Raw genomic sequence first — 26,134 nt, 5'->3', positions numbered from 1 at the left:
GACCATAAATAATTATTTATTTTAAGGAGATAATTAAATTGATATATTGAAGAAAACTAGACCAATTCAGAATACTTTTTCAAAATTGTTTTCTTTAATCTCTTTTAAAGAGGAAAATTTATTGCATTTCGCCACTGACATCTACTATGGAATAACTACGGTTTCTAACATGTTTTTATTTCAGGATGACTGATAGATAAAAAGCAACTATCTGCCTGTATTTGATCTGGGTGCCAACTGTAAACAAAGCATATCTCGAAAACATCTATTTGTACTCTATTATCTTATAATAAGTACAATAGATACCCTAATTCAGAGATGCGATATCAATTGCAAAATAAGTTCAGATATATTCCGATGTGGTCTAGTGGTTAGGATTCCTGGTTTTCACCCAGGCGGCCCGGGTTCGATTCCCGGCATCGGAACTGAACTTTTAATAAAATATTTATCCATTGTTTAATTTTTTAAAGAGTTCTTAATCCCTAAAAAAATAGATAATTTGTTTTAAAAAGTATACCGAACATATTAGACTAGGTATCTGTTTAAAAGATTTTAGTTAGAGGATAAGTAAGTCTAGACGTAATTTATAATATACGAAACTATCACATGCAGAACTGATTTCACGTTATATACTGGAACATGCGTTATTTAAGCATGATACAGACGTTTAATGATTAGAAAGCTTACAAATCTGTGTTTAAGGAAATTTTTATCTGCTTATATTGGATGAAAGTAGAAGGTTTTTAAATTAATATTTGTCTAAAAGCAGTAAAGAATCGGGTTATACATATTGGCAACAATATATTTGTGTAACTTATTTTCTTTTTTAAATTAATATTTGTCTAAAAGCAGTAAAGAATCGGGTTATACATATTGGCAACAATATATTTGTATAACTTATTTTCTTTTTTAATTTTGTTTTGAATGTATTCTTAACTAACATACGTTAATTTAAAGTTTTGAAAGTCCAGGTTTCAAATATAAAAAGTTCTTCATTTATCAAGTTTAATGGTGGAGTGATCTGATATTTATGCATCTTTTTTTCATCAATGATAATATTAATAACATGCATCAGTATTTATTATATTTATTCGACATAAGTTTGTTTTCTCGAACAATTATATACAATTTTGATGTTTTCTTTTTATCTTACCGAGTCTGTGATTTATGCAACGAAACTTTATCAGAGTTGGCTCCCTTTTCCTACTTTCAACAAAAACTTTAAAAGAGAAATCTGTATTACCTTGTTAGAAGTACTGGGAAAAAAATGAAAAAATATATGCATAATTAGTAACTTAAAAAACGCGAATTAGAACAACACACCGTAACATGACCAAAATTGCATGAATTTAATATAGTGATTTATACGCATGAAAAAGATAGTACAACTCAAAGCGCAAATGTGGTTCAAAAAATTGCATTGTTGCCTTAAAAGTTCTATAGCATTTTGGAAAAAAGCAGAGTAATCTGTATGTCATTGTTTCAGAGTGTTCCATGTTCATGCATATTTCTACAATAAATACAATTGTAATGCATGTATCGTATATCACAATTACAATGATAAAAATCAAAGTTTGAACCCGGTTTTGTTTGTTTACATATTACATGTACATGAAATACATGTATATGAGTTGATTCACCAAATATCATAAATAAATAAAGACACTATTTTTAAAATCTATTTGATAGAAGCCTACACTTGTAAATATCTAAAAGATTTCTTTTTCTTAATACACCTGTATATCCTTTATATTACATTTTTCCTAAATCTCTTGATATAGACGTATGTAAATTTTAATTATGGATCAATTCATATATTCCGATGTGGTCTAGTGGTTAGGATTCCTGGTTTTCACCCAGGCGGCCCGGGTTCGATTCCCGGCATCGGAACTGAGATTTTTGTATAACTAATTTAGTGATCATTTCCGAGATTATATTATATAGATGTAACATCTTTAAATTCACTGTGCAAAGTAATTTTTTTAAACTATAAAATTTTTTCATAATTGTTTTTTTTTCTACATGAAACTCAATAAATTTAATACACCTGTATGTCCTTTGTTTAATTATACAATGAAAACAAAAAAACAATTTCCTTTCTATGTTTTAATGAATAACGTATTTAGAATTTCATATTTAATGATTACATTTGAATTCATAGTGTGTACGATAGTTCTTCGGCATTTTTTCGAAAGCAATGATGATTAAATGTATGCTGTTAAAAATAAAAACGACAGCTACTATTGATTATTCCATAATTCTGTTTTACATAACGTAACAAATTGCTTAAAATTACATGACATTTTTTGTGAAATCAAATTTCAATTTTTGAATGAATGATGAGTTTATTTAAGAAAAAAAAAATCAAACTACATGAAACCAAAATTTCACTGTTGATTGTTAAAGGGGTGTAATTATATTGTCATCAGTAAGTTGTAAATCTTTTTTCTGTGACCAGCAATTTGTAAAAAGGGGAGGATTTTCACATTGTCCTTGATTAGATTTTTTCTTACTACGTGGAACTAATTGCTGTCCAAACAAATGTCCCTTTTACGACTCGCAATCGTTGAAATACCGAGAGCCAAAAAAATCAGTTGAGCTTATGACCACTAAATTAATTCATGTCATTAAAATGACGGATTGCAATTGGTGGGTTCGATCACAAATCATATCCATTAAATAATGTCTTAGCATTGTCCATCACCTGTTGTCTCGCATCATTGGTAGTTCCGATAGCCCAATATATGATTCATAAACAAATATTTCATTTCATGACTTGTTGAAGCTTCTTTAAATAAAAATTGATGGACAATCAAAGACAACTCTAAGCATCTTTGCTTTCATTTTATTGATAAGGGCAAACCATGCTGTTAATAACTAGTAGTAGCGCGAGGGAACGCGTAGCCCCTTCAACAAAACCTTCAAGATATCCTCACGTGTACGGCTAAGATCTGATTGATGTGGGTCATAACTAGACATAAACAGTCAATCGCGAGGTACATTTATTGATCCTTAAATTTCATTATCGGCGATATCCAAAGGAACAACTCTGAAAATCTCGACCCGATGATGCATGTGTGAGATGACCTTCTTTCTCTATACGTTGACGTGTCAGTCTGGAACCGGTTTACTTTTAAACTCATACAATCGGTTAGATATGAAGGTCGCAACTTTGAATGCTATATCACCACATCTTATCAGTTGGATAATATACATAAATTTTGAGTTGATGAATTGAGGCCAAAAATACATGCTATTTCTCTTCTCTAAAAGTTTCCTACAGTAGTAGGTAATGGTCCCTCTGCATATATAATTATATATATAGATATAATTTATAAATATAATTTATTTCGATATACAAATATTGTACTATATAAGACATCACTTTTTACGGGGAAGTGTATATACATGTAGGTACAAATTTGGAATATGAAAACATCCAACAAATAAGAACTGCCGTCTAGAGATGGCCTCTTATTTTTCAAAAGAAGAAACATTTTAATGAAAACCTAAGTTTGTCAATGACTTCCAGGTCCCATCCTACATGTTTTTTCAGCTCATAACCACATGTGTAAAGTTTGCGTGTATTATTTATGGGAAGGTAATGTGTCCCTATGCATAAACACTAATCAAATGTTGTCCATCTTTAGACAAACTGACAAATTTATGTTGCAATGGTTGTCTTGTCCATACATATTGCACATGCGTATTTACCTTTTTTGGTCTTTTTTATGATTTGCAGAGTGAAGCGAGGCATCGTTTTCACATATTTTAAGTTCAACACAAAAACGTAATGTACTCATATAGAAATGGCTTTGGCTGGATACTTAAAAGAGTCTGTCCTAATTGATTTTGTTACTTTATCCCACTGCACTTCTGTATGTCCATCTTTCTTGTAAAGTATACGTGAATGATTTGTACGGTTTATTTTCAATTTGCTACTTTATGACTTTCATTTCATCTGATTTAGTTCATGTTATTGAAATGGCGGATCGCTTTTGGTGGATTCGATCACGAATCATGTCCATTAAATCATGCCTTAGCATATTTCATTACCTGTTGTCTCACATCATTGGCAGGTCCGATGGCCCGATTTTTGATTTATAAAGAAATATTTCAATTCTTGACTTGTTGAAGCTTCTTTAAATAAAAATTGATGGACAACAAAAGGCAACTCTAAGCGTCTATTTTATTGATAAGGACAAACCATGCTGTTAATAACTAGAATTGGGGCGAGGGAATGCGTAGCCCCTTCACCAAAACCTTCAAGATATCCTTTTGCGTGTACTTGTAAGATCTGATTGATATGGGTTATAACTTGGCATTAACAGTCATTCACGGGGTATAATTTGGTAAACTTTTGTTTTCACCATCGGAGTTCTACAAAGGCAAAACTACAGAAATCTCGACCTGATGATGCATGTGTGAGATGACCCCCGTAATATTTACGTTAACGTGTCTGTCATGATTACATTTACTTATGAGCTAAAAAAAAGTGGGTAGATATGAAGGGCACCAATTTGAAAGCAATATCACCAAACATAATCAGAAAGCAAACAAAAACAAATAATTTCTGATTTGTTAAATTGAAGCACAAATTGCAAAGAAACATGTAGATTCTCTTCTCTATCATTGTCCATTAGCAATAGGTAATGATACTTTTTCCATGTATTTATATTTATTCAACGTCCAGATCATGTCCATAATTTTAGAATAAATCACCTTTTACTTGAAAGTGTATTTTGGTAACAATTTCGAATATAAGCAACTCTTACAAACAAGAACTACCGTCTGGAGCTGTCCTCCTATTTTCTGCGTACGTCCAAAATACAAGAAGACTTACCCAATTTTCAACTTTTAACTTCATATATAAAGTTTGCAAATATAATTAATTTTATAAGGTCATCAGTCTCTGTGCATGAACATTTTGAAACTGATCCTTCGGTCCTGTATTCATTTGGCTGTCTATATATAAACAAGCTGACAAGAGGAAATGACGCAATTGGTTTGTATTTATATATTCTTTTAGAGTAAAGATTTTGGTTAACTAAAATTGCAGTTGGAAAGGAACCCCCGTCTAATCTTATGGAAATTTCTGAAGAAATAAACGTTCTGTTGCTGTCAAGGCTGAAGACTAAAAATCTTTTTAATCATGGTCTCCATGAGGTTGTCCTTGAGTCAATATATCATAGTTGACGTTACCGAAAGAATCCTCAATTATACCATCACTAAAGCTATTATTAACAATATATACCCCGTAATTTTCTAAAAACAGAACTAAGAAAAAGTTTCCATTTCCTCAAATAAATTATATGCGATATTTCTTTGCAAATGAACTTTTGATTTAATATTTGAGATTGCTTTGATTAAGAAAGCTTTATTAAAGCATTTTTACATTTGAGTTTGATTTCAGTTTTTATCGTTGGTGAAAACTAAGGTTATTGTTATCTTTTTTAAAAAAAAAGCTACTTATTTAATATATACTTTATATACTGTGACATGCGTTATTTAACATTTTTCGTAACTTTACGAGTCAGATCTTAATTTTTTCACTTACGGGTGCTTTCGTAAAAATGACTTAATATTTCTTTTACGAAAATCTTAAATTTCAATCTTATGTTAAAACGTTTTGTTTTCGTTTTTTGTGCAAAGGGCTACAGGTATTGTGGTTCATAAGCCCAATATTTTGAGAATAGATTAAACTACGATGGTATTTGACCAAATTAATTAAAATAAACACTTAAACAAAACATTTAGATTGCCATATGCATCTTGTGACGTACTTTTTTTTTTTAAAGTATGTCTTGATCTAGAACTTTAAATCAATCGAAGAGATACCATGCATTTCCGCAACATTTCTTGTAAAGGAATAGAAAAAGTTAAGATCGAGAGTTAAAATCTGTGTGTAAATTCGAAAAGGAGCTAAAGTACAACCAATTATGGACAAGTGAAATAAGTATATCAAACACTGGTGATTGATTTAATAATGCATGATTAAGATGATAAGGGTTATCGTGGAACGACATTTTCAACAAAAATGAAATAAATAAATGAGGTTTGATTCTCCAAGGTATTTCCGAAAACTTTTTAAAATTGAACTTAATAAGAAAGTATACCAACATATGAATTCAGCCACGAGTTAAAATTAAAATAACATGGCGAGTTTAATAAGTATACATTGATTTACTATTTTGTGGAAACGTTCTATTGCAATATATGCATTAACACTCATATTTGTTTCCTTTTATCAGATTCAACAAATGCAATACGGTAAACGTACGTTTCTGACGTAAATTAAACAATGACATTTTCTGAATGTGCTCATAAAAATATATAATATATATACACACTTGTTTAACGGTTTAACCAAAAACATGTTTGTAGTAACTTTCCGAAAAAGCCAGATATGTTGTAAATAAAATTTGATTTGAAATATAATATTTAAAGAGACTGTACAGCTAAAAATCATGTGCGTTTTACTGAACATTTACCAATTTATCGTTACTTAGCAAATATGAAATAACGTTGGTTGTTACTTTTGAAGTACATTTAAACATCTTTTACATACTAATTAATGAAACTATGAGCTTCCGGAAATTGAAGGGTTGTACAAACGAAAATTAATCTTGTAGTTACATCATTATTTGTACCATGTGGATTTTGATTGACAGTAATGGAAACGTTCAGAAAGCTACAAGATCTTCGCCCAAATACGGTCATCGTGTTGAACGAGGTTAAAGGGACTCTCTTAACGGAACACATCATCTCTTTTTTGATATACCATGAATGGTTTACCACTTTCATTACATTTTAACATTAAAAAAACATACAGTTGTGAAATAACCCCTCAAGGAGCCTCACTTATAAAATGAATTTAGTTTGTAGCAACTCCCGTAATAAAATTTTAAAAAAGAAAGCGCAAAATAGTTACTTACAAATTAATAATTCTGGTGTTTTTGTTTTGTTTTTTTTAAACTTTGAACAATCTTTTGACCAGAAGAAGTAGAAAAGACATATTTCTATCAACTTGTCCAGGTCGTTGCAATGTAGTACATGTATAGAAGGCGGAACCCAGGAACAGGCTTCGTTGTATACGTTGATGGACCATAAAAAATAATTTATTTCAAGGAGATAATTAAATTGATTTATTAAAAAAAAAACCCATTAAGAATACTTTTTTCAAATCGTTTTCTTAAATTTCATTTAAAGGGGCAGGGTCACGATTTTGGTCAAAAATTATTTTTTCGATTTTAATATTTACAATGCTTCAGCAAGGCATTTTTAATACATGTAGGCAACCAAAATTTGAGAGTCATTCGGTGAGTTGTTATCTTGTTACAGAGCTTACAATTCTTTGCTATGTAAACAAAGCTTTTGTTTACATTTTTAATGTTGAAGTGAAAATTCCAGTTGTACACCTAAAATGAATGTGTTAATCGTTCGGAACTGTTCATATATGCTTAAAATGAATAATAAGATTTACAAACCAGCTTTAAAAAGATTTTTTTGCTGGTATATTGAACCTATGTAAACAAAAAGAGGGCACGAGCCTTGTTTACATGACGAAGAATTGTATGCCCTGTATCTTGTCCTAAACTCAACGACTGGCACCCAAATTTCATTTGATCATTAGAAATGCATTCCTATAGCATTGCAAATAATAAAAACAGGGGGGAAAAATTGACTAAAATCGTGACCATGCCCCTTATAACACTACCACGCGTATCTTACGTAAGTAGTGTACACGTTAAGTAAAAGTCTTAAGTGATCGTATAGTGGTTTTATTCGGCAAAAAGCAAACTAAATACACAGTCCCAATTCGGGGAAGTCAGAGAGAGATGTTAAGAGTTCGAAAGAGCGTCGGAATTAACCTAACTTGCGAGAAGTTGGTAGTTTTATACTATTTGGGGAAAACAACTATCAAAGTAATACAAGTGTTCATTGGGTGTTGAAAAGCCCATTAAGAGGGCGCCACCACCTTGTTACTATGATGCTCCAAGATGGCGTCAAGCTGGTCAGTCAAGAACCCGCCCCTAATCAGTGTACTCAGGGTCAACCAAGGTCGCGACAGATATTTACTAGGGGGTGGGTCACTGTATCGTGACCAATTACTGTCATCTACATGAACCGATCAAACGACTAATTGACTTCAATTAGCAGATTGATGTATGTAATTGTTTGGTTTACATCAAACTTTACCCCCTCAGGATATTTGTGTACTAATCGGGAACATAATGTCCAAATTGGAGACATACTGACCAGCAAGGATTTAATTACGGTCATTAAAGGATCCTCACCTCAAAACAATACACCCCATAAATATGTAAACATAATAGCTATTGGCTCTCTCTCTGACCTTCCTTTAAAGCAATAAAGTCTTTGATGGACACAGAATTATCGTGATTCAATTTACATGGAATATACATTAAATAAAGGTATTTACTTTACGAAAGCATTCTATACTGATTCTGAAATAAAATGATAAGTCAATTCACAATAGTTCAAAGAATAATATGTAACGTCCAATCAGTATAGTCAAAGTTATAGGATACGTAAAATATAAAGTCCAATCACCAGTGTTCGATTATATAATAATAGGTAAATAGTCCATTCACCAGTGTTCGATTATATAATTACATGTAACAAGGGCTATTTTGTTACACACCTCCACCACATCGGGAAAAAGTTGCCCAATACACTGCAACTTTTTAAGCACAGTCTCGATACACAAAAGAGTCTCTTTACACAAAAAATCTCTATACACAAAAGAGTCTCTTTACACAGAAAAGTCTGTATAGAGTTCAGCGTCCGGTATTATCGGAGAATTCATCAAATAGCGTATGACACTTCCGGAATCATCGGAAACGAAACACAGGTCTGGTGTAGGTTCGTCGTAGTCGGTGTCATCGGTAACATCGTCGAAGTGATACTAGAAAGTGGATACTTCTAGAATCATCGGTATTTCCTCGGCTCTGGTTGTGATTATACACAATATACACAAAAAGTAGAAGGTAATTCATCCTTCCGTCATCATCGGAATGTTTAACATATTCCATTGCCCTCATCTGCTTCACTATACATGATTGTAGTTTGCTGTAACAAGTATTTAAAAGTTATTGGCTATGGGTAAGGTAGCACATACCCACGGAAAGTTCTTTAGGAAAGTCCAGGTCGTTGATACAAGTCCAGATCAGGTCAAATAAAAATAAGGCCGTTGATTTACATGAGACGTGCCCAATACATCCCATGTCCGGTAAACCGGAGATGTCCTAATTTGCCTTAGTCAGTAATAGATGTCGGAGCTGACCCAATTAAAGATGCGGCCCGGCTTGTAATCAGTTCAAATCTTGGTAGGTTTGGATAGATAGGCCCGTGTTCAGCAGTCATCCTGAGCGTCTCTGGAGATTGTTGAGGTAGCAAGGTCGCAGTAGGTTCAGTCTCTGCAGGCGGTGCAGTGGATAGTGTAGGAATGTCACAACCTTGGGTCTTGACCGCTGCATACGTCGGCAGTACAGACATCTTATATTCCCCACTATCCCCCTTTGCATTCCAGAGCCCAATTATTCTACTCTTGATTCGTTTACGACATTTAATACCAATTAAACATACGACAATGAGTAAGATACCCAAAATCCCTATGAAAGGAAAAGACCAATGGGGTAAGTAAAACTTTTCTTCAGGTGGAAAATACATGTACTTTAGCTCATTTTGCAAATCATCCATTTCAATGTGTTTAATTTTGTTTAATTTAAAAGGATAAGTAGAATAGGTAAAGTTTGGTAAGGTTCGGTGAAATTTCTCCCAAATATTTTTGGTGTTGAGGGTGTGTACAATTGTAATATTGAGGTGGTTTTCAGGGAATTTGACAGTCGTTTCTCGGCGAAAATATGGGGATAAGGTTATTTGACCGTGTACAGCTCGACATGACATCGGTAAACGCAGCACGCCAACCGGAGGCTTTACAGAACGAATCGTGGTCTCTGTACCGCGTTCACTTGTCGGGCAGACTTGAGAAAATGTCAACTCTTGGACTGTCGACACAGCCCACTGACCATCGCTAATATACTGCGCCAGCGGCAAATTACTCACATGAACTACTTTTTCACAAAACGTTTTTATTGCATTCGCCTTTTCCATAAAGAGGGCCACTAAGCAGGTTTTACTCAAATGCACGGGATAAAGGGGACTCTTAATAGTACAAAAATCTTTGACGACATTGGTACACTTATCCAATTCGTGTGAAGTTAATAGGACATACTGGGTTCGGTCTGAATTGATTGCTAGCATTTCATTTTCAAGTGCGTATCTCGCAACAAAATTCTTATCATTGGAGTTAGGAGAAAGCGGTTGTTCCGCAGCGGGAACAGGCAAATTGTAAACTTGGTAAACTTCAAACGTAGAATATGCGTCTAAGAGAGGGTTGTAAACAATGGGAAATAACTACTGGGCTTAAACGTCCCATGGCCAACATTTTTAATTTATAAAATAGAAAACAAATATTCTTTACAACAATGCTTTAATCATGTATCTAGCTATTCCCACGCTTAAGTCAGTCATTATGACCTAAAGACGTAAATATCGTCCGGATTTTAAAATCCACGTGGTGAGGGTATATACGAGTTTACAAAAATTGATACAGTGCTTTCAAGAGACCCTTAGCCTTACTGCTCCTTGATTTGGGCCTCTTGACCTTGACCTCTACAATTGACATGTCTTGGTCCGAATTTGACATTATATCATCCCCACTAAGTTGCTCGTCTGTCAGTGGTTCAACGTCATTATTCATAGTCTCATCGGTCTCAATGTCGTCGGGGTCGAGTGTCAACTGATCACTAAGTTCGTTTGGCCTATCAGCTAAACGTTCTTCCCTATGTCTTATTCGTCTCTGTAGTTCGGCCAGTGGTATATCATCCTCATCAGAGGAGTCCGTCCTTTCGTCTCTGAACTTGTCATCGAGAGCTTCCGGCCCTTCGTCTTCGGAACTCGTTCCGCTTGGGGGACCGTCCGTGTTCGGTGGTTCCGCATATTGTGCCCGTCGTAGCGTCCGGGGTCTATTGTCACTCGGAACCGTCCATTGGTCAACGTTAGCCAGACGGATGTCGTTTGCATGCGTTTTTCTTGACGACCCGTCTAATTGATGTTTTATTACAAAAGATACCGGCGATGTTTGAGTGATGATTCGGTAAAAGGGTAGCCACCGCCGATCCAATTTGCCCTTAGGCGTATGGTTACGTAGGTATACCGCATCGCCGATTTGGAATTCAACTGGTTTCACGCCTTTGTCCGCGTATTTAGCTTGTCTTTTCTTAGCTTTTGCGAGGTTTTTATGGAGTTGTAGGAAGCTCCGATGTTGCAGTTCCAACGCAATTTGATGGTGGTCATCGCCAAGGTATTTACGGCGGGGACGCAGAATGTTATCTACCGGCAGCACAACATCACGGTTGAATACCAAAAAGTAGGGCGAGAATTTTGAGGTTTCGCTAACGGTGAACCGTATGGCGGCCAACGCTTGGTTAAGGTACACATCCCACGTAGTTGGGTTTTCTTGAACTCTCTTACTAAGGATATTGTGTAAAGTCCTATGGAACCTTTCGATTTTGGCGTTGGATTCCGGATGATAAAATGCCGACCGAATGTGAATAATGTTCAAGTAGGCTAAGGTTTCCTGGACTTCCTTAGCGATGTTCTCAGTACCATTGTCACTAATAAGGACTAGTGGGCACCCATAGCGTGGAAAGATCTCTTCGATTATGAGGTGGGCTACATTTTCGGCAGTCTTGTTTTTGACTGGGAATGCCTCCGGATATCCACTGTAGATATCGATAAAACCCACAATATAGCGGTTCCCCGATAGTGAAGTCGGGTATGGTCCTGATAAATCTACGGCAATCTTGGCCCATGGAAACGGTGGAATACCAGTGTCTTGTAGTTCCGCTCGTTGCCTCTTTAGATTTCTCTCCTTACAACGGATGCATTTTTCAGTGTATTCCATAAGCTCCTTATACAAGTTAGGCCAATAATAATTCTGCCTAATAGTAGCATAAGTGCGGTCCACTCCATAGTGCCCTAGGTCATGGTGTCGTTTAAGGACACCAAAGCGCAAATGGGTCGGAACAAATAGCCGTAGGGACGGATTGCCGTCTGGGTCTGATAAGTAATAAACGACATCGTCGATTATTAAATGGTGTCTAGCCTCTGATTTGGTGGCTGTTGCATTTTTCAGACGAAGTTTTAACCTAGTCAAGTCCTGGTCTTGAGACTGTTCTACCACCAAGTCTAAGTTAGGGAAGGCTTCCTCCTTGTCAGGAATATCCAGATCTTTGTCTTGTATTGTGGAGTCCATATGATCCTTAGGTCGAAAATTAGAAGAATCAAGGATTCCGATCTCGTATGTCTTGTCGCTTACATCCGGTCCCGTCTCTGTGCAAATATCAGAGTCATCAGTCAGTAGTGAGTGATCTATCCGAGAGAGGAGGTCAGCGCAAGAGTTCTCTGTACCTGCAACATACTCTACGGTACAGTCATATCCAGTCATACACATTGCCCACAACTGGATTTTCTTGTTCTGCATGGGGGATTCCAAGACATACTTCAGTGGTTTGTGATCTGTGCGGATGATAAAAGAGGCTCCATGCAAGTACGCGTTCAGTTTTTGCAGTGCATAGTAGATAGCGTAAGCCTCCTTTTCAACAACAGACCACCGTGTCTGTGTGTCACTGAGTTTGTGGGATAGGAAGAAGAGAGGTTTCTCATTCCTTACGTTGGGGTTGTCAGGGGGGTCATCACAAGGTTGAGTCAAGCAGGCCCCAATAGCATTTTGGCTCGCATCCGTATACAGTATGTAACTTTTGGTTGGGTCCGGATACGCAAGGAGCGGCACAGTACTCAAGTAACTCTTCAGTTTCTCAAATGCAGCAGTACACTCTTCTGTCCACTTGAACCTGGCATGTTTTCGTGTAAGAGCTGTCAGGGGTTCCGCAACCTGTGAGTACTGGGGAACAAAACGTCGATAGTATCCAGTCATGCCAATAAACGACCGAACATCGCGGACACATCGAGGTTGGGGCAACGCTTTGATAATTTTAACTTTCTCTGGGTCGGGCTGAATACCTTGTTCGCTGATGATAAAGCCTAGATAATTGGTTCGATTTTGATAAAAGGAGCATTTCTTTAACTTCAATTTAAGCCCGTGATGTCGTAACCTATCAAATACCTGTTGAAGATGTTGTTGATGTTGCTCTGCGTCTGTTGACCAGATGATCACGTCATCAAGATAAGCTGTTGTAAAGTCTTCTAATCCCTGTAAAACCACTGCCATTAAATTTTGAAAAATTGCTGGAGCATTGCATAACCCAAATGGCATAACATTAAACTGGAAAAGTCCACGATGACAGGCAAATGCCGTTTTTGATTTCGATTCCTCGTCCATGGCCACTTGCCAGTAGCCGCTTTTTAAGTCCAGCGTAGTAAAGTACTTAGCCTGGCCTAATTGTGCGAGGATATCATCTATCAGTGGCAAGGGATAACTGTTTTTCCTGGTGATGTTGTTCAAGGACCTGTAATCCACACAGGGTCGGTTGCTCCCATCTGCTTTCTTCACAATTACCATCGGGAAGGACCATGGGGATACTGATCGTTCTATCACCTTCGCTGCCAGCATCTCATCGACTGCTTGGGAAATTATTCTTCGTTTATTCAAAGGAGCGCGGTATGGTCGTTTCCTGATTGGGTGATTGTCACCAGTGTCTATAGACATCTTGACGGTATCGGTCCGTCCTAAGTCCGCGTCTGACTTCGCAAATAAGTCAATATTTTTTTCAAGTAAATTTTTAACCAAAAGTTGAAATTCGTCAGGTGCCTTAAAATCGAGGGCGCCTGTCTGTAAAGCGTTTATTTCCGGTATCGGATACGGATCCGACGTGCGCGGGTCTTCAACACGTTGATTTGTAATCGGCTCGCCCCGGGCCACAACGGCACCTCGTCTTAAAACCATACACTTACCTGTGGTATTAACGACTATTACCATTGAACGATTTCTTTCGTTCCTTGGGGCTACCGCATTACAGACCAGTAATCCTGGATTTAGGGACAAAAATCCGCGATCAAGACCATAAATTTCAATTTCGCGGGAGCGACAATTACTACCAACCTTTACCGGTACTTGTACTGCCGTCTGGGGTTTTATTTTAATTTTTCCTGTGGTTCGTAGCAGGGAAGATATGCACAAATCATCATCCAATGGTACGATAGAATCATTAATTTTCAGTGAGGCCAGTTTGCAATTCGTACCTTTTTCTACAGATGAGATATGCACATCCTCCTCCAGGGGCACATACGCATTTTTAATTCTTAAAGATTTTAGGTCAAAATACAACCTAACACCATTACTAAGCAACCAATCACGTCCAAGGATAACATTTCTGGACATTGAGCGCGTTACATAAAAATCTTGTACAACACTATTTCCGCCAATAATAAAAGAAATTCTAGCCACCCCATCTATGTCTAGTGGGGAACCATCCACACCCATTAAATTTAACCTTTTTCTTTGTAGTTCCGGTTTGTATTTTAGTGAATCGTAAATTTTCCGTTTGATAAGACTCACCTCTGCTCCAGTATCCACTAAAGCCCTAAGTTTCTGGTTCTGAACTTTAATTAAACAAGAATTTGGACTACCAGCAAAATTAATGAAAGCTGATTTTAACCTCTTGGCGGGTGATTGATTACTTAGTTCTCCTACTCTTACCTTTCCTCCTCCGCCGCCGGCCTCATTGCGACGGAGGGTTTTTAGTTTAAACGGTTTTTCGGGGTGGGACGTTTTCGAGCTTGGGGCTGTCTTGTTCTTTCGGGGCAATTTCGAGCTATGTGACCTTCTCTTTTACAATTAAAGCATGCATTCTCAAATTGTTCAGTTCTGGGCCTTCTTCTATACCGCATGTGACCTATTTCCATAGGCACAATAGTGCGAGTGGCAGGGAGGGGGGTTTGAGGATTTAAAGTTTGGATAGGGTTAGGCGGATCAGGCGCGACAGGTCTGAGCCTGGGAAATACCACCTCTTCCGGATCTCGCGTCGGGACAAACTCTTTCCCTAACCGCATTTTAACCTCGGTATGAAAGTTCTGTATTGAAAGCGCGCTATCCGCGGCAGCCGTCAGCGTAGTCGGCTTTTGATGCATGATTTTGATTTTCATGTGATCGTCGGACATACCGTCAATGAATAATTGTACCAACTGGCGCTGTACCTCAGGAGGGTCAAGGCTGTCAAATGCATCGAGTGCCAGTCGAGAGAGTCGAGTGCTGTACACCTGGACATTTTCGTCAGGTTTTTGTTTAATTTTGAACAGGGATGCATATGCGTGATGTTTGTCACTACATTCCCCAAATCTTAATATTAGTTGGTTTTTCAGGTGTCCCCATCCCCTTTCTACAGTTTGGTCATGCACGCACTGTTCAATGTACAGGCCGATATAGTCACTTACATCCCCCCTACTATGTCTTAGAGCAAGACGGACTTTTTCATCATCTGTCAAATGGGGATTTAAGACCAAAGCTTTGTTTATTGCATTTATCCAAGCCCGGAATTCCGACGGCTTCCCCGAAAAAGGAGGTGTATCAATTATGATTTCTTGCTTTTTAATGGCAATTTTAATTTGTTTGAGTTTCTCATTCACTGTCGTACTAAGTTCAGTAAACCCTTGCTGTATCGTACCAGCAACAATATTTGTGGCTTGTTCTAAACCTTCAGTCATGTTTACCAGACAATAGATACCCAAAAGAATAATAGAATAAATAAGAATAAATCAAGAGTAGATGAGACTCGGACTTACAAAACAGGACAGTAAAGAATAATAAAATTGTCTTACCGTGACTGGTTTGATAGATCCAAAAATCCAAAGTCTTTTAAAGAAGGTACAAATCCTGGTCACGGCACCAATCAGCCCGTATAACACTACCACGCGTATCTTACGTAAGTAGTGTACACGTTAAGTAAAAGTCTTAAGTGATCGTATAGTGGTTTTATTCGGCAAAAAGCAAACTAAATACACAGTCCCAATTCGGGGAAGTCAGAGAGAGATGTTAAGAGTTCGAAAGAGCGTCGGAATTAACCTAACTTGCGAGAAGTTGGTAGTTTTATACTATTTGGGGAAAACAACTATCAAAGTAATACAAGTGTTCATTGGGTGTTGAAAAGCCCATTAAGAGGGCGCCACCACCTTGTTACTATGATGCTCCAAGATGGCGTCAAGCTGGTCAGTCAAGAACCCGCCCCTAATCAGTGTACTCAGGGTCAACCAAGGTCGCGACAGATATTTACTAGGGGGTGGGTCACTGTATCGTGACCAATTACTGTCATCTACATGAACCGATCAAACGACTAATTGACTTCAATTAGCAGATTGATGTATGTAATTGTTTGGTTTACATCAAACTTTACCCCCTCAGGATATTTGTGTACTAATCGGGAACATAATGTCCAAATTGGAGACATACTGACCAGCAAGGATTTAATTACGGTCATTAAAGGATCCTCACCTCAAAACAATACACCCCATAAATATGTAAACATGGTAGCTATTGGCTCTCTCTCTGACCTTCCTTTAAAGCAATAAAGTCTTTGATGGACACAGAATTATCGTGATTCAATTTACATGGAATATACATTAAATAAAGGTATTTACTTTACGAAAGCATTCTATACTGATTCTGAAATAAAATGATAAGTCAATTCACAATAGTTCAAAGAATAATATGTAACGTCCAATCAGTATAGTCAAAGTTATAGGATACGTAAAATATAAAGTCCAATCACCAGTGTTCGATTATATAATAATAGGTAAATAGTCCAATCACCAGTGTTCGATTATATAAATACATGTAACAAGGGCTATTTTGTTACACCCTTTAAAGAGGAAAATTTATTGCATTTCGCCACTGACATCTACTATGGAATAACTACGGTTTCTGACATGTTTTTATTTCAGGATGACTGATAGATGAAAAGCAACTAACCGCCTGTATTTGATCTGGGTGCCAACTGTAAACAAAGCATATCTCGCAAAAATCTTTTTGTACTATATTATCAAATAGCAAGTACAATAGATACCCTAATTGAGATGCGATATCCATTGCAAAATAAGTGCAGATATATTCCGATGTGGTCTAGTGGTTAGGATTCCTGGTTTTCACCCAGGCGGCCCGGGTTCGATTCCCGGCATCGGAACAGAGTTTTTTAAATAAAATATTTATCTATTGTTTACTTTTTTAAGAGTTAGATATTTCTAAAATAATTGATAATTTGTTTTAAAAAGTATTCCGAACATATTAGATTTAGTATCCATTTAAAAGACTTTAGTTAAAGGATAAGTAAGTCTAGACTTAATTTACAATATAAACTATCATTAACAGAACTGGAAAACAGATTATATACTGTGACATGCGTTATTTAAGCATGATATAAACGTTTAATGATTAGAAAGCTTACTAAACTGTGTTTAATGAAATTTTTATCTACTTATATTGCATGAAAGTAGAAGGTTTTTAAATCAATATTTGTCTAAAAGCAGTAAAGAATCAGGTTATACATATTAGCTACACTATATTTGTTAAATTATTTGTTGTTTTTTATTTTGTTTTGAATGTATTCTTGACTAACATACGTTTATTAAAAAATTAAAAAGTTCAGAATTCAAATATCAAAAGTTCTTAATTTATCAAGTAGATGGTGGAGTGCATCATTTTTTCATCAATGATAAGATTAATAACATGCATTAGTTTTTAATTTATCTATTCGATATAAGTTTGTTTTCTCGAACAATTAAATACAATTGATGTTTTCTTTTTATCTTACCGAGTCTGTGATTTATGTACCGAAACTTTATCAGAGTTAGCTCCCTTTTCCTACATTCGTCAATCCAACAAAAATCTGTATTACCGGAAATTTTTTTTTAAAAAGATATATGCACAATTTGTAAGTTAAAAAGAGCGAATTAGAACAATACACCGTAACATGACCTAAATGGCATGATATCAATGTGGTGATTTATACGCATAAAAATGACAGTACAGCTCAAAGCGCAAATGTGATTCAAAAAATTGCATTGTTGCCTTAAAAGTTCTATAGCATTTTGGAAAAAAGCAGAGTAATCTGTATGTCATTGTTTCAGTTTAGTGTTACATGTTCATACATATTTCTACAATAAATACAATTGTAATGCATGTATCGTATATCACAATTATAATGATAAAAATCAAAGTTTGAACCCTGTTTTGTTTGTTTACATATTACATGTACATAACATACATGTACATGTATATGAGTTGATTCACCAAATATCATGAATAAATAAAGACATTATTTTTAAAATCTATTTGATAGAGGCCTACACTTGTAAATTTCTGCACGAAAAAATCATCTTTCCTTTATATAACTTAGTTAAATTTACATTTTTCCTAACTCGTTGAAAAGGAGTCTCTTTTACACAGACGTATGTAAATTTTAAGTATGAATTTATTTATATATTCCGATGTGGTCTAGTGGTTAGGATTCCTGGTTTTCACCCAGGCGGCCCGGTTTCGATTCCCGGCATCGAAACTGAGATTTTTGTATAACTAGTTGAGTGATCATTTCCGAAATTACGTTATATAGAAGTAACATCTTTAAATTCATTGAGCAAAATAATTTTTTTTAAACTATAGAAGTTTTTTCATAATTGTTTTTTTTTTTCTACATGAAACTCACTATATTTAATATACAATGAAAACAAACAAACAATTTCCTTTCTACGTTTTAGTGAAAAACGTATTTAGAATTTCATGATTAATCAAATGATTACATTTGAATACATGGTGTGTACGGTAGGTCTTCAGCATTTGTTTCGAAAGCAAGGATGATTAAATGTATGCTGTTAAAAATAAGAACGACGACAACAATTGATTATTCTTTAATTTTGATTAAAATAACTTTAAAAATCGCTTATAATTACATAAGACTTTTTAGTGAAATCAAATTTCAATTTTTGAATGAATGATGAGTTTATAAAAGAAAAAAAATACAAACTACATGAAACCAAAATTTCACTTTTGATGGTTAAAAGGGTTTAATTATATTGTCATCCGAAGTTGTAAATCTTTTTCTGTGACCAGCAATTTTGTAAAAAGAGGTGGATTTTCACATTGTTCTTGATGGAACTAGTTGCTGTCCAAACAAATGTCCATTTTACGACTCGAAATTGTTGCAGAAACGAGAGCCAAGAAAATCAATTGAGGATATGACCACTGATTTAGTTCATGTTATTAATATGACGGATCGCATTTGGTGGGTTCGATCACAAATCATATCCATTAAATCATGCCTCAGCATTGTCCATCACCTGTTGTCTCGCATCATTGGCAGTTCCGATAACCCAATCTATGATTCATAAACAAATATTTCAATTCATGACTTGTTGAAGCTTCTTTAAATAAAAATTGATGGACAATCAAAGACAACTCTAAGCATCTTTGCTTTCATTTTATTGATAAGGGCAAACCATGCTGTTAATAACTAGTAGTAGCGCGAGGGAACGCGTAGCCCCTTCAACAAAACCTTCAAGATATCCTCACGTGTACGGCTAAGATCTGATTGATGTGGGTCATAACTAGACATAAACAGTCAATCGCGAGGTACATTTATTGATCCTTAAATTTCATTATCGGCGATATCCAAAGGAACAACTCTGAAAATCTCGACCATATTATGCATGTGTGAGATGACCTTTTTTCTCTATACGTTATCGTGTCTGTCTGGATCACGTTTACTTTTAAACTCATACAATCGATTAGATATGAAGGTCGCAACTTTGAATGCAATATCACCACACCTTATCAGTTGAATAACATACACAAATTTTGAGTTGATGAATTGAAGAAAAGCGTCCAAAGATACATGTTATTTCTCTTCTCTAAAAGTTTCCTACTGCAGATGGTAATGGTTCCCCCTGCATATATAATATATTTCGATATACAAATATTGTACTATACAAGACATCACTTTTTACGGGAAAATTTATGTACATCTAGGTACCAATTTGGAATATGAATACTACGTCCAACAAACAAGAACTACCGTCTAGAGCTGCCCTATTATTTTCCGCATACGACTCAAAAAAAGAAACATTTTAATAACAATTTAAGTTTATCAATGACTTCCAGGCCCCATCCTATTTTTAACTCATAACCACATCGTGTTATATTTATGGGAAGGTCATTTGTCCCTATACATCACCATTAATCAAATTGATCGGAATGTCTTGTATACATTTGGTTGTCCATCTTTAGACAAACTGACAAAGTTTTGTTGCAATGGTTGTCTTGTCCATACATATTGCACAAGCGTATTTACCCTCTTTTTTGCAGAATGACGTAGGACATCGTTTTTTCATATCCTAAGTTCGACACAAAAACCTAATGCACCCATATAGAAATGGTTTTTGCTGGATACATAAAACAGTCTGTCCTCATTGATTTTGTTACTCTATCCCACTGCAATTGTGTATGTCGAACTTTCTTGTAGAGTATCAGTAAATGATTTGTACGATTTCAATTTGCTACTTTATGGCTTTCATACGGAGAATTAATTTCTTTCCAGGATAGGATTTTGGTTACTGAAATTGGATAGGAAACCTCGTCATAAAAACGTAGGCAAGGAATCAGTTTATTATGTGAAAAGATGGAATATAGGAGCAGATCTAGAATTTTCATTAGAATAACGAAATCATTCTCATTCTAACATTCTCATATTAACCTTTGTCGAACAAAACGAAAACATTCATACTGTTTGATGAAGTTTGATGAGGAATTTAGTTACTGTTTTTTCTTTAGAACAAAAAATAAAAAGACAAGGACACTTGAAAGGATCCAAAATGTTGCCCTCAAGTGGTCATTTTAGTTAATCTATCTGTGAACCTCAAACGTTGATTGGACTTTAGAACAAAGAACTAAAGAATGAACTTGAGAATGCAATCACACAAATGTAATTGTAATATGAACCACTGTAAAACAATGAGATTGAACTGAATCGTGTGTCGTCAGCATATTGTGCTCATTATGTCTTTCAATGAACGGTTCAAAGGAAGTTCACTCAATGTTTTATCGCGACCAAGCAGAACTCGATACGTTCCCACAGTTCCGTTTCCTATAGGTGAAAATAGCGATGTTTGATTGCCTTAAAAGCATCTGAACAAAAAGAAAGTCACAATTCGTTGCTTTATCCTTGAGAAACATAACCAAACTTCTTGACAGCTTCCAAATAGAAAGCAAGTTTCCCTTTCTACACTGGCAAAAAAAATAGTTCCACAAGATTTGAATCCCCTTCATACTTAATGACAATCCGAAACCAAAAGTATCTTTGCACAAGTCTGCGTTGAAATTTGAATTGACGAAAAGTACTTTATTTTTAAAATTTCAATATTTTTTCTTTCTTTTTTTTCAACAGAAAGGAGTGCTAAAGTCGATATCCGAATAATAGTGAAGAACACAAAATAGAAAAGAGTAAGGTTGATTTAAAGATATCTAAAACAGTTTCTTGGAAGCTTAATTCGTAAAGTAAAAATCATTAATAAGGTCAAGGTCAGAAAAAATCATAGGCATCAAAATTGTTTGCTTATTAACATGACAATTTTGAACATCGCCTTAGAAACCTATAGCTAACTACAAATAAAAATATAAAATCGAGGCAAAAGTCCAGGTAAATCTAATGTTATGATATGCCTGATATGTACTTTTTTTTTTGTTTAAAAATATTGAAAATTCTCTAAGCACAAATGATAAAGACAAGGCCATAGGAAAGGCCAATGTAAACATATTATAATACACTGTTCATACGTATTGTATGGATTTTAAAAAAAAAAGTTGGAAATCGAGTTAAACACAAGGTATGAAGAATGAACAGAAGACAGACTGACAGACATTGAAAAATATGTGCCTTGGTGATATCCATAGTAATGCATGATAAAAGAAATTGAAAGAATTCATCAATAAAATGAATATGCGAATGCCAATTATATATAGTTGAACAGTGCAGCGTTGCATCATTCTAATAAAAAAAAATATTATTCAAATATGATATAGATACATGTATTGTCGGATGGCTTCATTAACAAATCATTTTTTAATATAATTTCACATATTACATGTATGTTCTGTTATTTAAAATGGTATTAAAAAATTTCATGATAGAATAAATATTATTGAATTCTGATTGATAGTATGTTAACTGCTAGTGTAATCATTCGTTTTGTGATATATTTTAAATACGGCCTTTACTGATAATTGTTATTTGATCGGGTTATTAATGTTCAAGTCGAGGTTTTTTTAATGTTTAATTTTCTTTTAATCTTTTTTGTGTTGTTAGAGGGCATGATTCAATGAAAGGATAATTGTTATGAATACTTGTTCAGTTTAAATGTGACTGAACATTATGCTGTGTCTAAGCAAATGACCTCTAATTTAAATAACCATTCAAAAGAAAATTCCAAAAGGATGGAAATTCTATTCGTTATCACAGCGTAAAGCCAAAAATCCATATACTTGTGGACTCTATAGTTTGTCTTTGAGTCAATTACAGTATATCATTGTTGATGTAACGGAGTAAATCCCCAATAACTCCATCGCATATACGGTCATTATATACAGTAAATGTCCCTTAATTTTCTAAAGACACAACTACGAAAGAGCCATAGTAGCTCTATATGAAGTTAAATAACCACCAGCTAAACAGCAACTTGTCCTAGAATCTAATTTGTCATTATAAGCCACCTCATTCTTGGTCTTTTTCTCTTTAATTTTGCATTCTGCTATCTCATTTAAATGTCCTCTTCTCCTTGAAGAAACGGATAACAAAACGTCCGATTGATTAAGCTTATGATCAGGATATGGCAATACACGGGCCTCATTATCTTCGAGTAATTACTCGGATGTATATTTTCAATTTTTTACCTCCTTGAATAAATTCTATGTGATATCCCAAATGCAAATGGAAAGCTTGGTTCTTTTGTACATGCGTCCTTTGATCAAAAAAGCTTTATAATTAAACCCGTCGTGCATTTTTTTTTCATTATTGTGATAAATCAGAAAGTGTCTGAGAGTCCAAAATCATTATGATATATTCAGAACTTAATCAATGACATATGTTTACATTTGCGTAACATTTCTTGCAAAAGAATATTTTCTTTTGAGTTTACAAGAAAATAGGGAGATAGCTGCATTGTAATAGTGCATACGTTCATTCGATATACATGTATGTTCTTGTATATAAGTTTATATGAAAATGATTATGCAATAAGCCGCGGAATTCGTTTTGAGTTCCCCACTGCATTGTTGCATGGTATGGAATAACGGCTGTGTAAAAATACTAATAAAGGCCTGGATCAGCAGCAGTAGCAGGAATTGGGATCAATCAACTACGGAAACTCGTTTCTACAAAACATTCGTTGTTTATCTCGATAACACGTGTAATGTTTGAATTCTTCAAAATGAGAGCAGGAAACGTTCTACTTACCAATATGTTTTTTTCAATGAAGGGTTTTTTTAGAATAGGCAAGGAAACACGGAAATGACGCTGTCCACAACAATGAACTTTTCATATTTGAAGTTTTTTTAAGATCTGTTACGGAAAACTTAAGTCATTATTTTAGTATTATAATAAGTGTTATAATAATGAAAAACGTTTAATTTTGTTAATAATGTTTACTGTTTACAAGAAACAATTTACAGGCCAGGACCGGTATGTACAATGTACGTCTCGTTTTCATTTTCAAGAAAAACAAAAATAATATTTATAAATGTTTGTGGAAGTTTAGAATCGATGTTTGCCAATGACTTAAAAATTCTGTAGAAATAAATGGTTTCTTATTCCCTAATTGAAGTATGAATGAGTTCTACGAGAAACCTGGGGTTTCAGTAATAGAATTGTGGTTCACATATTATGCAAGCAAAAGACATTAATGAACTGTATTAACAGAGGATACGGTGTCATGTTAGAACATTATCCTTGAAATACCCATTATATGTCGTTAGAACCCTTGAAGGTGAAGAAAAGGACAGTTTTGTGTACTTAAAACTTCCTAATTCGGGTGATGACATCATAGGACCTGTGAAATTATGGCCACTGCACTTTTCAAATCTTCTTAGAAAAAGATGGAGAGGTGCAAAAAGTGCATTTTTCACCATTAAACCCTCGGAAAGTGGTTTTTTAATAAGAGATTCCATTATGTTTTATGACAATCCATATTTCCTGAAAGACTTTCCTTTATTTCCCCAATGGTTTTCCGTCATTGGAAAGCTCTCGTGTTACTGAGTAAACTACTGTATTGAATGTAATCTGTTTCCTGCGAACAGATTATCCCTAAATATCTTAATAAACGAATATATATTTAAAAGGTGAATGTAATTTGGTGAATATCTGATGGATAAAAAGAATTACTAGTTAATTGTACTTCTTTAGCAGTCCGATAAATTACAGCAAGTGAACTTGTAAGTTAACATGTCTTACTTCAAGATAACTCTTCAGCTCTCTCGACTTATTTCATTCATAAACTCAAAAGTAAAGATTTATTTTTGTTTTTCCAATCATGTGTTTCATGATTAACTTTATACATACAGTATGCCTTTACAATGAGCTAGATTAAGTTATATAAAAACCACGCACGTGCATGTCCTCGGTATTTTATATTTGACTTTTAACGTCCACGATTGGAGCCTACATGTATACTGTCTAGGCATCAATGAACCAATTATTGTCTGTTTCTTTGTAGGCTTTCTGATTAGCAATGATGGCAGTTCTATTAATAAAGAAAAAGTCTTTAAGTTTTAGATATATATCCAATGCCATCCCAGCTGGTGCCCACAGAAAGCAAACGGGGGTAAAACATGCCGTGGCTTCAAAGCCTCGCATTAAAAGTCTACTTCTGCTCGACAAATGAAGAGAAATGGCGATAAGAATTTCTGAGCATTATTGTTAAACAGAACAACTTGCAAGTGATCATTCTGAAAAAAGCGAAGCATTATTCACCCGATAAAAAACAGCTCACGTATTTGATCTTATCGCCTTTATATGTGAGTCCACGTCCATCAAAGCGTTCGAAAGATGCAGATGAGTGCAACCAAACCATAGCTGATCCTGCATCATCTCTACAAATCTCAGCCTTTTCATTTCATCTTCATAATCAGCTATGACATGATGTTGATCTCGAAAATCCTTTTTCCAGTTTTATTCTTGCCTTACCGCGTTTTAGACAGAAGAAAAAAAGGCCTAAAACACAAATCCCGCTTTGTTTTTCCAATTTTCCGGTATGACTTTATGGCTCCAATTTTATCCGGCTGGTTTGAGCGGTGTTGCTTCTTTCCTACATAAGTACATACTCTGCTAATTATTGAAAATCGTTCTTTTAATCCCTCATTGACAGAATAAAGAGAAAAGCCAGACTGAGTGACGTTTTCATTAATCTTGGTGTGAGGGGGGTTCATTTTTTTTTCGTTTTCGCTTCTTAATTCATACTTAATTTATATCTTTGTTTGTTTGTATATATTCTTTTAATTTAGAGCATTAGTATAATCTATAAGTTTACACGATGACCTGTTTGCTTGATTACCATTAAAGGTTCCTAACATTTGTGTAGAAATGAATCGAGATAATCATTAAGAATTTTAATCTAAATAGATTTCACAAATTAATTATTTTGTTTTCAAAAGTATTTTATTAGGCTTCAAGATTTCTCGCAATTGCAACTTAAAGTTTCAAATTGGCATTCAATTTTGAGAATTAACAGCGATTCTTTGTCTGTAAAATGAAAATATTTTGTGTGTGTGCGCCAGCGTCAGCTTTATATCGTTCCCAATAATCTTCAAGGTAAATGCATCTGTTGTCGCCGCTTCTCATTTCTCAAACTTAAACAAAACTGTGTCTACCATTGTGTTTGATCAACTTCTATCATTGCACATGTTTGCTACTCCTCATTAACATTACAAAACAAGCTGTGAAATCAACAAATGTTTGTTACGTATGGTTCGACTTTTTTAAATCAATAATGTACAACATGTATTACTATAGCTCCGACATACATATATACATGTCGGTCTTTTGTTTATATAATAGTT

General features: G+C 35.0%; 1 protein-coding gene and 4 non-coding genes across 5 annotated transcripts; 4 read left to right on the top strand and 1 right to left on the bottom strand.

Moving 5' to 3' along the window:
- The first annotated feature begins 353 nt into the window (after positions 1-353).
- Positions 354-425, top strand: Trnae-uuc (transfer RNA glutamic acid (anticodon UUC)). Its single transcript has one exon. It is a non-coding gene; the product is annotated as a tRNA-Glu (tRNA).
- Positions 426-1,818: 1,393 nt separating this feature from the next.
- Trnae-uuc (transfer RNA glutamic acid (anticodon UUC)) lies at positions 1,819-1,890 on the top strand. Its single transcript has one exon. It is a non-coding gene; the product is annotated as a tRNA-Glu (tRNA).
- Positions 1,891-10,807: 8,917 nt separating this feature from the next.
- LOC128157780 (uncharacterized) lies at positions 10,808-16,831 on the bottom strand. Its single transcript, XM_052820401.1, has 2 exons — positions 13,755-16,831; positions 10,808-10,868 (listed from the first exon to the last, which is right to left on the bottom strand). Exon 1 carries the CDS (start codon positions 15,748-15,750, stop codon positions 14,788-14,790), a length of 963 nt encoding a protein of 320 aa, XP_052676361.1. The 5' UTR covers positions 15,751-16,831; the 3' UTR covers positions 10,808-10,868; positions 13,755-14,787.
- Positions 16,832-17,150: 319 nt separating this feature from the next.
- Trnae-uuc (transfer RNA glutamic acid (anticodon UUC)) lies at positions 17,151-17,222 on the top strand. The gene has a single exon. It is a non-coding gene; the product is annotated as a tRNA-Glu (tRNA).
- Positions 17,223-18,521: 1,299 nt separating this feature from the next.
- Trnae-uuc (transfer RNA glutamic acid (anticodon UUC)) lies at positions 18,522-18,593 on the top strand. Its single transcript has one exon. It is a non-coding gene; the product is annotated as a tRNA-Glu (tRNA).
- The last annotated feature ends 7,541 nt before the right edge of the window (positions 18,594-26,134 follow it).

This window comes from Crassostrea angulata, chromosome 8 (genome assembly GCF_025612915.1).
Source record: "Crassostrea angulata isolate pt1a10 chromosome 8, ASM2561291v2, whole genome shotgun sequence".
Taxonomy (NCBI): domain Eukaryota; kingdom Metazoa; phylum Mollusca; class Bivalvia; order Ostreida; family Ostreidae; genus Magallana; species Magallana angulata.
The sequence above is the reverse complement of the archived record's forward strand: the minus strand, read 5'-3'. Positions and strand labels throughout refer to the sequence as shown.

What these genes read in the sequence shown, in the direction of transcription:
- LOC128157780 (XM_052820401.1), bottom strand. Translation starts at nt 15,750, where the DNA reads ATGACTGAAGGTTTAGAACAAGCCACAAATATTGTTGCTGGTACGATA.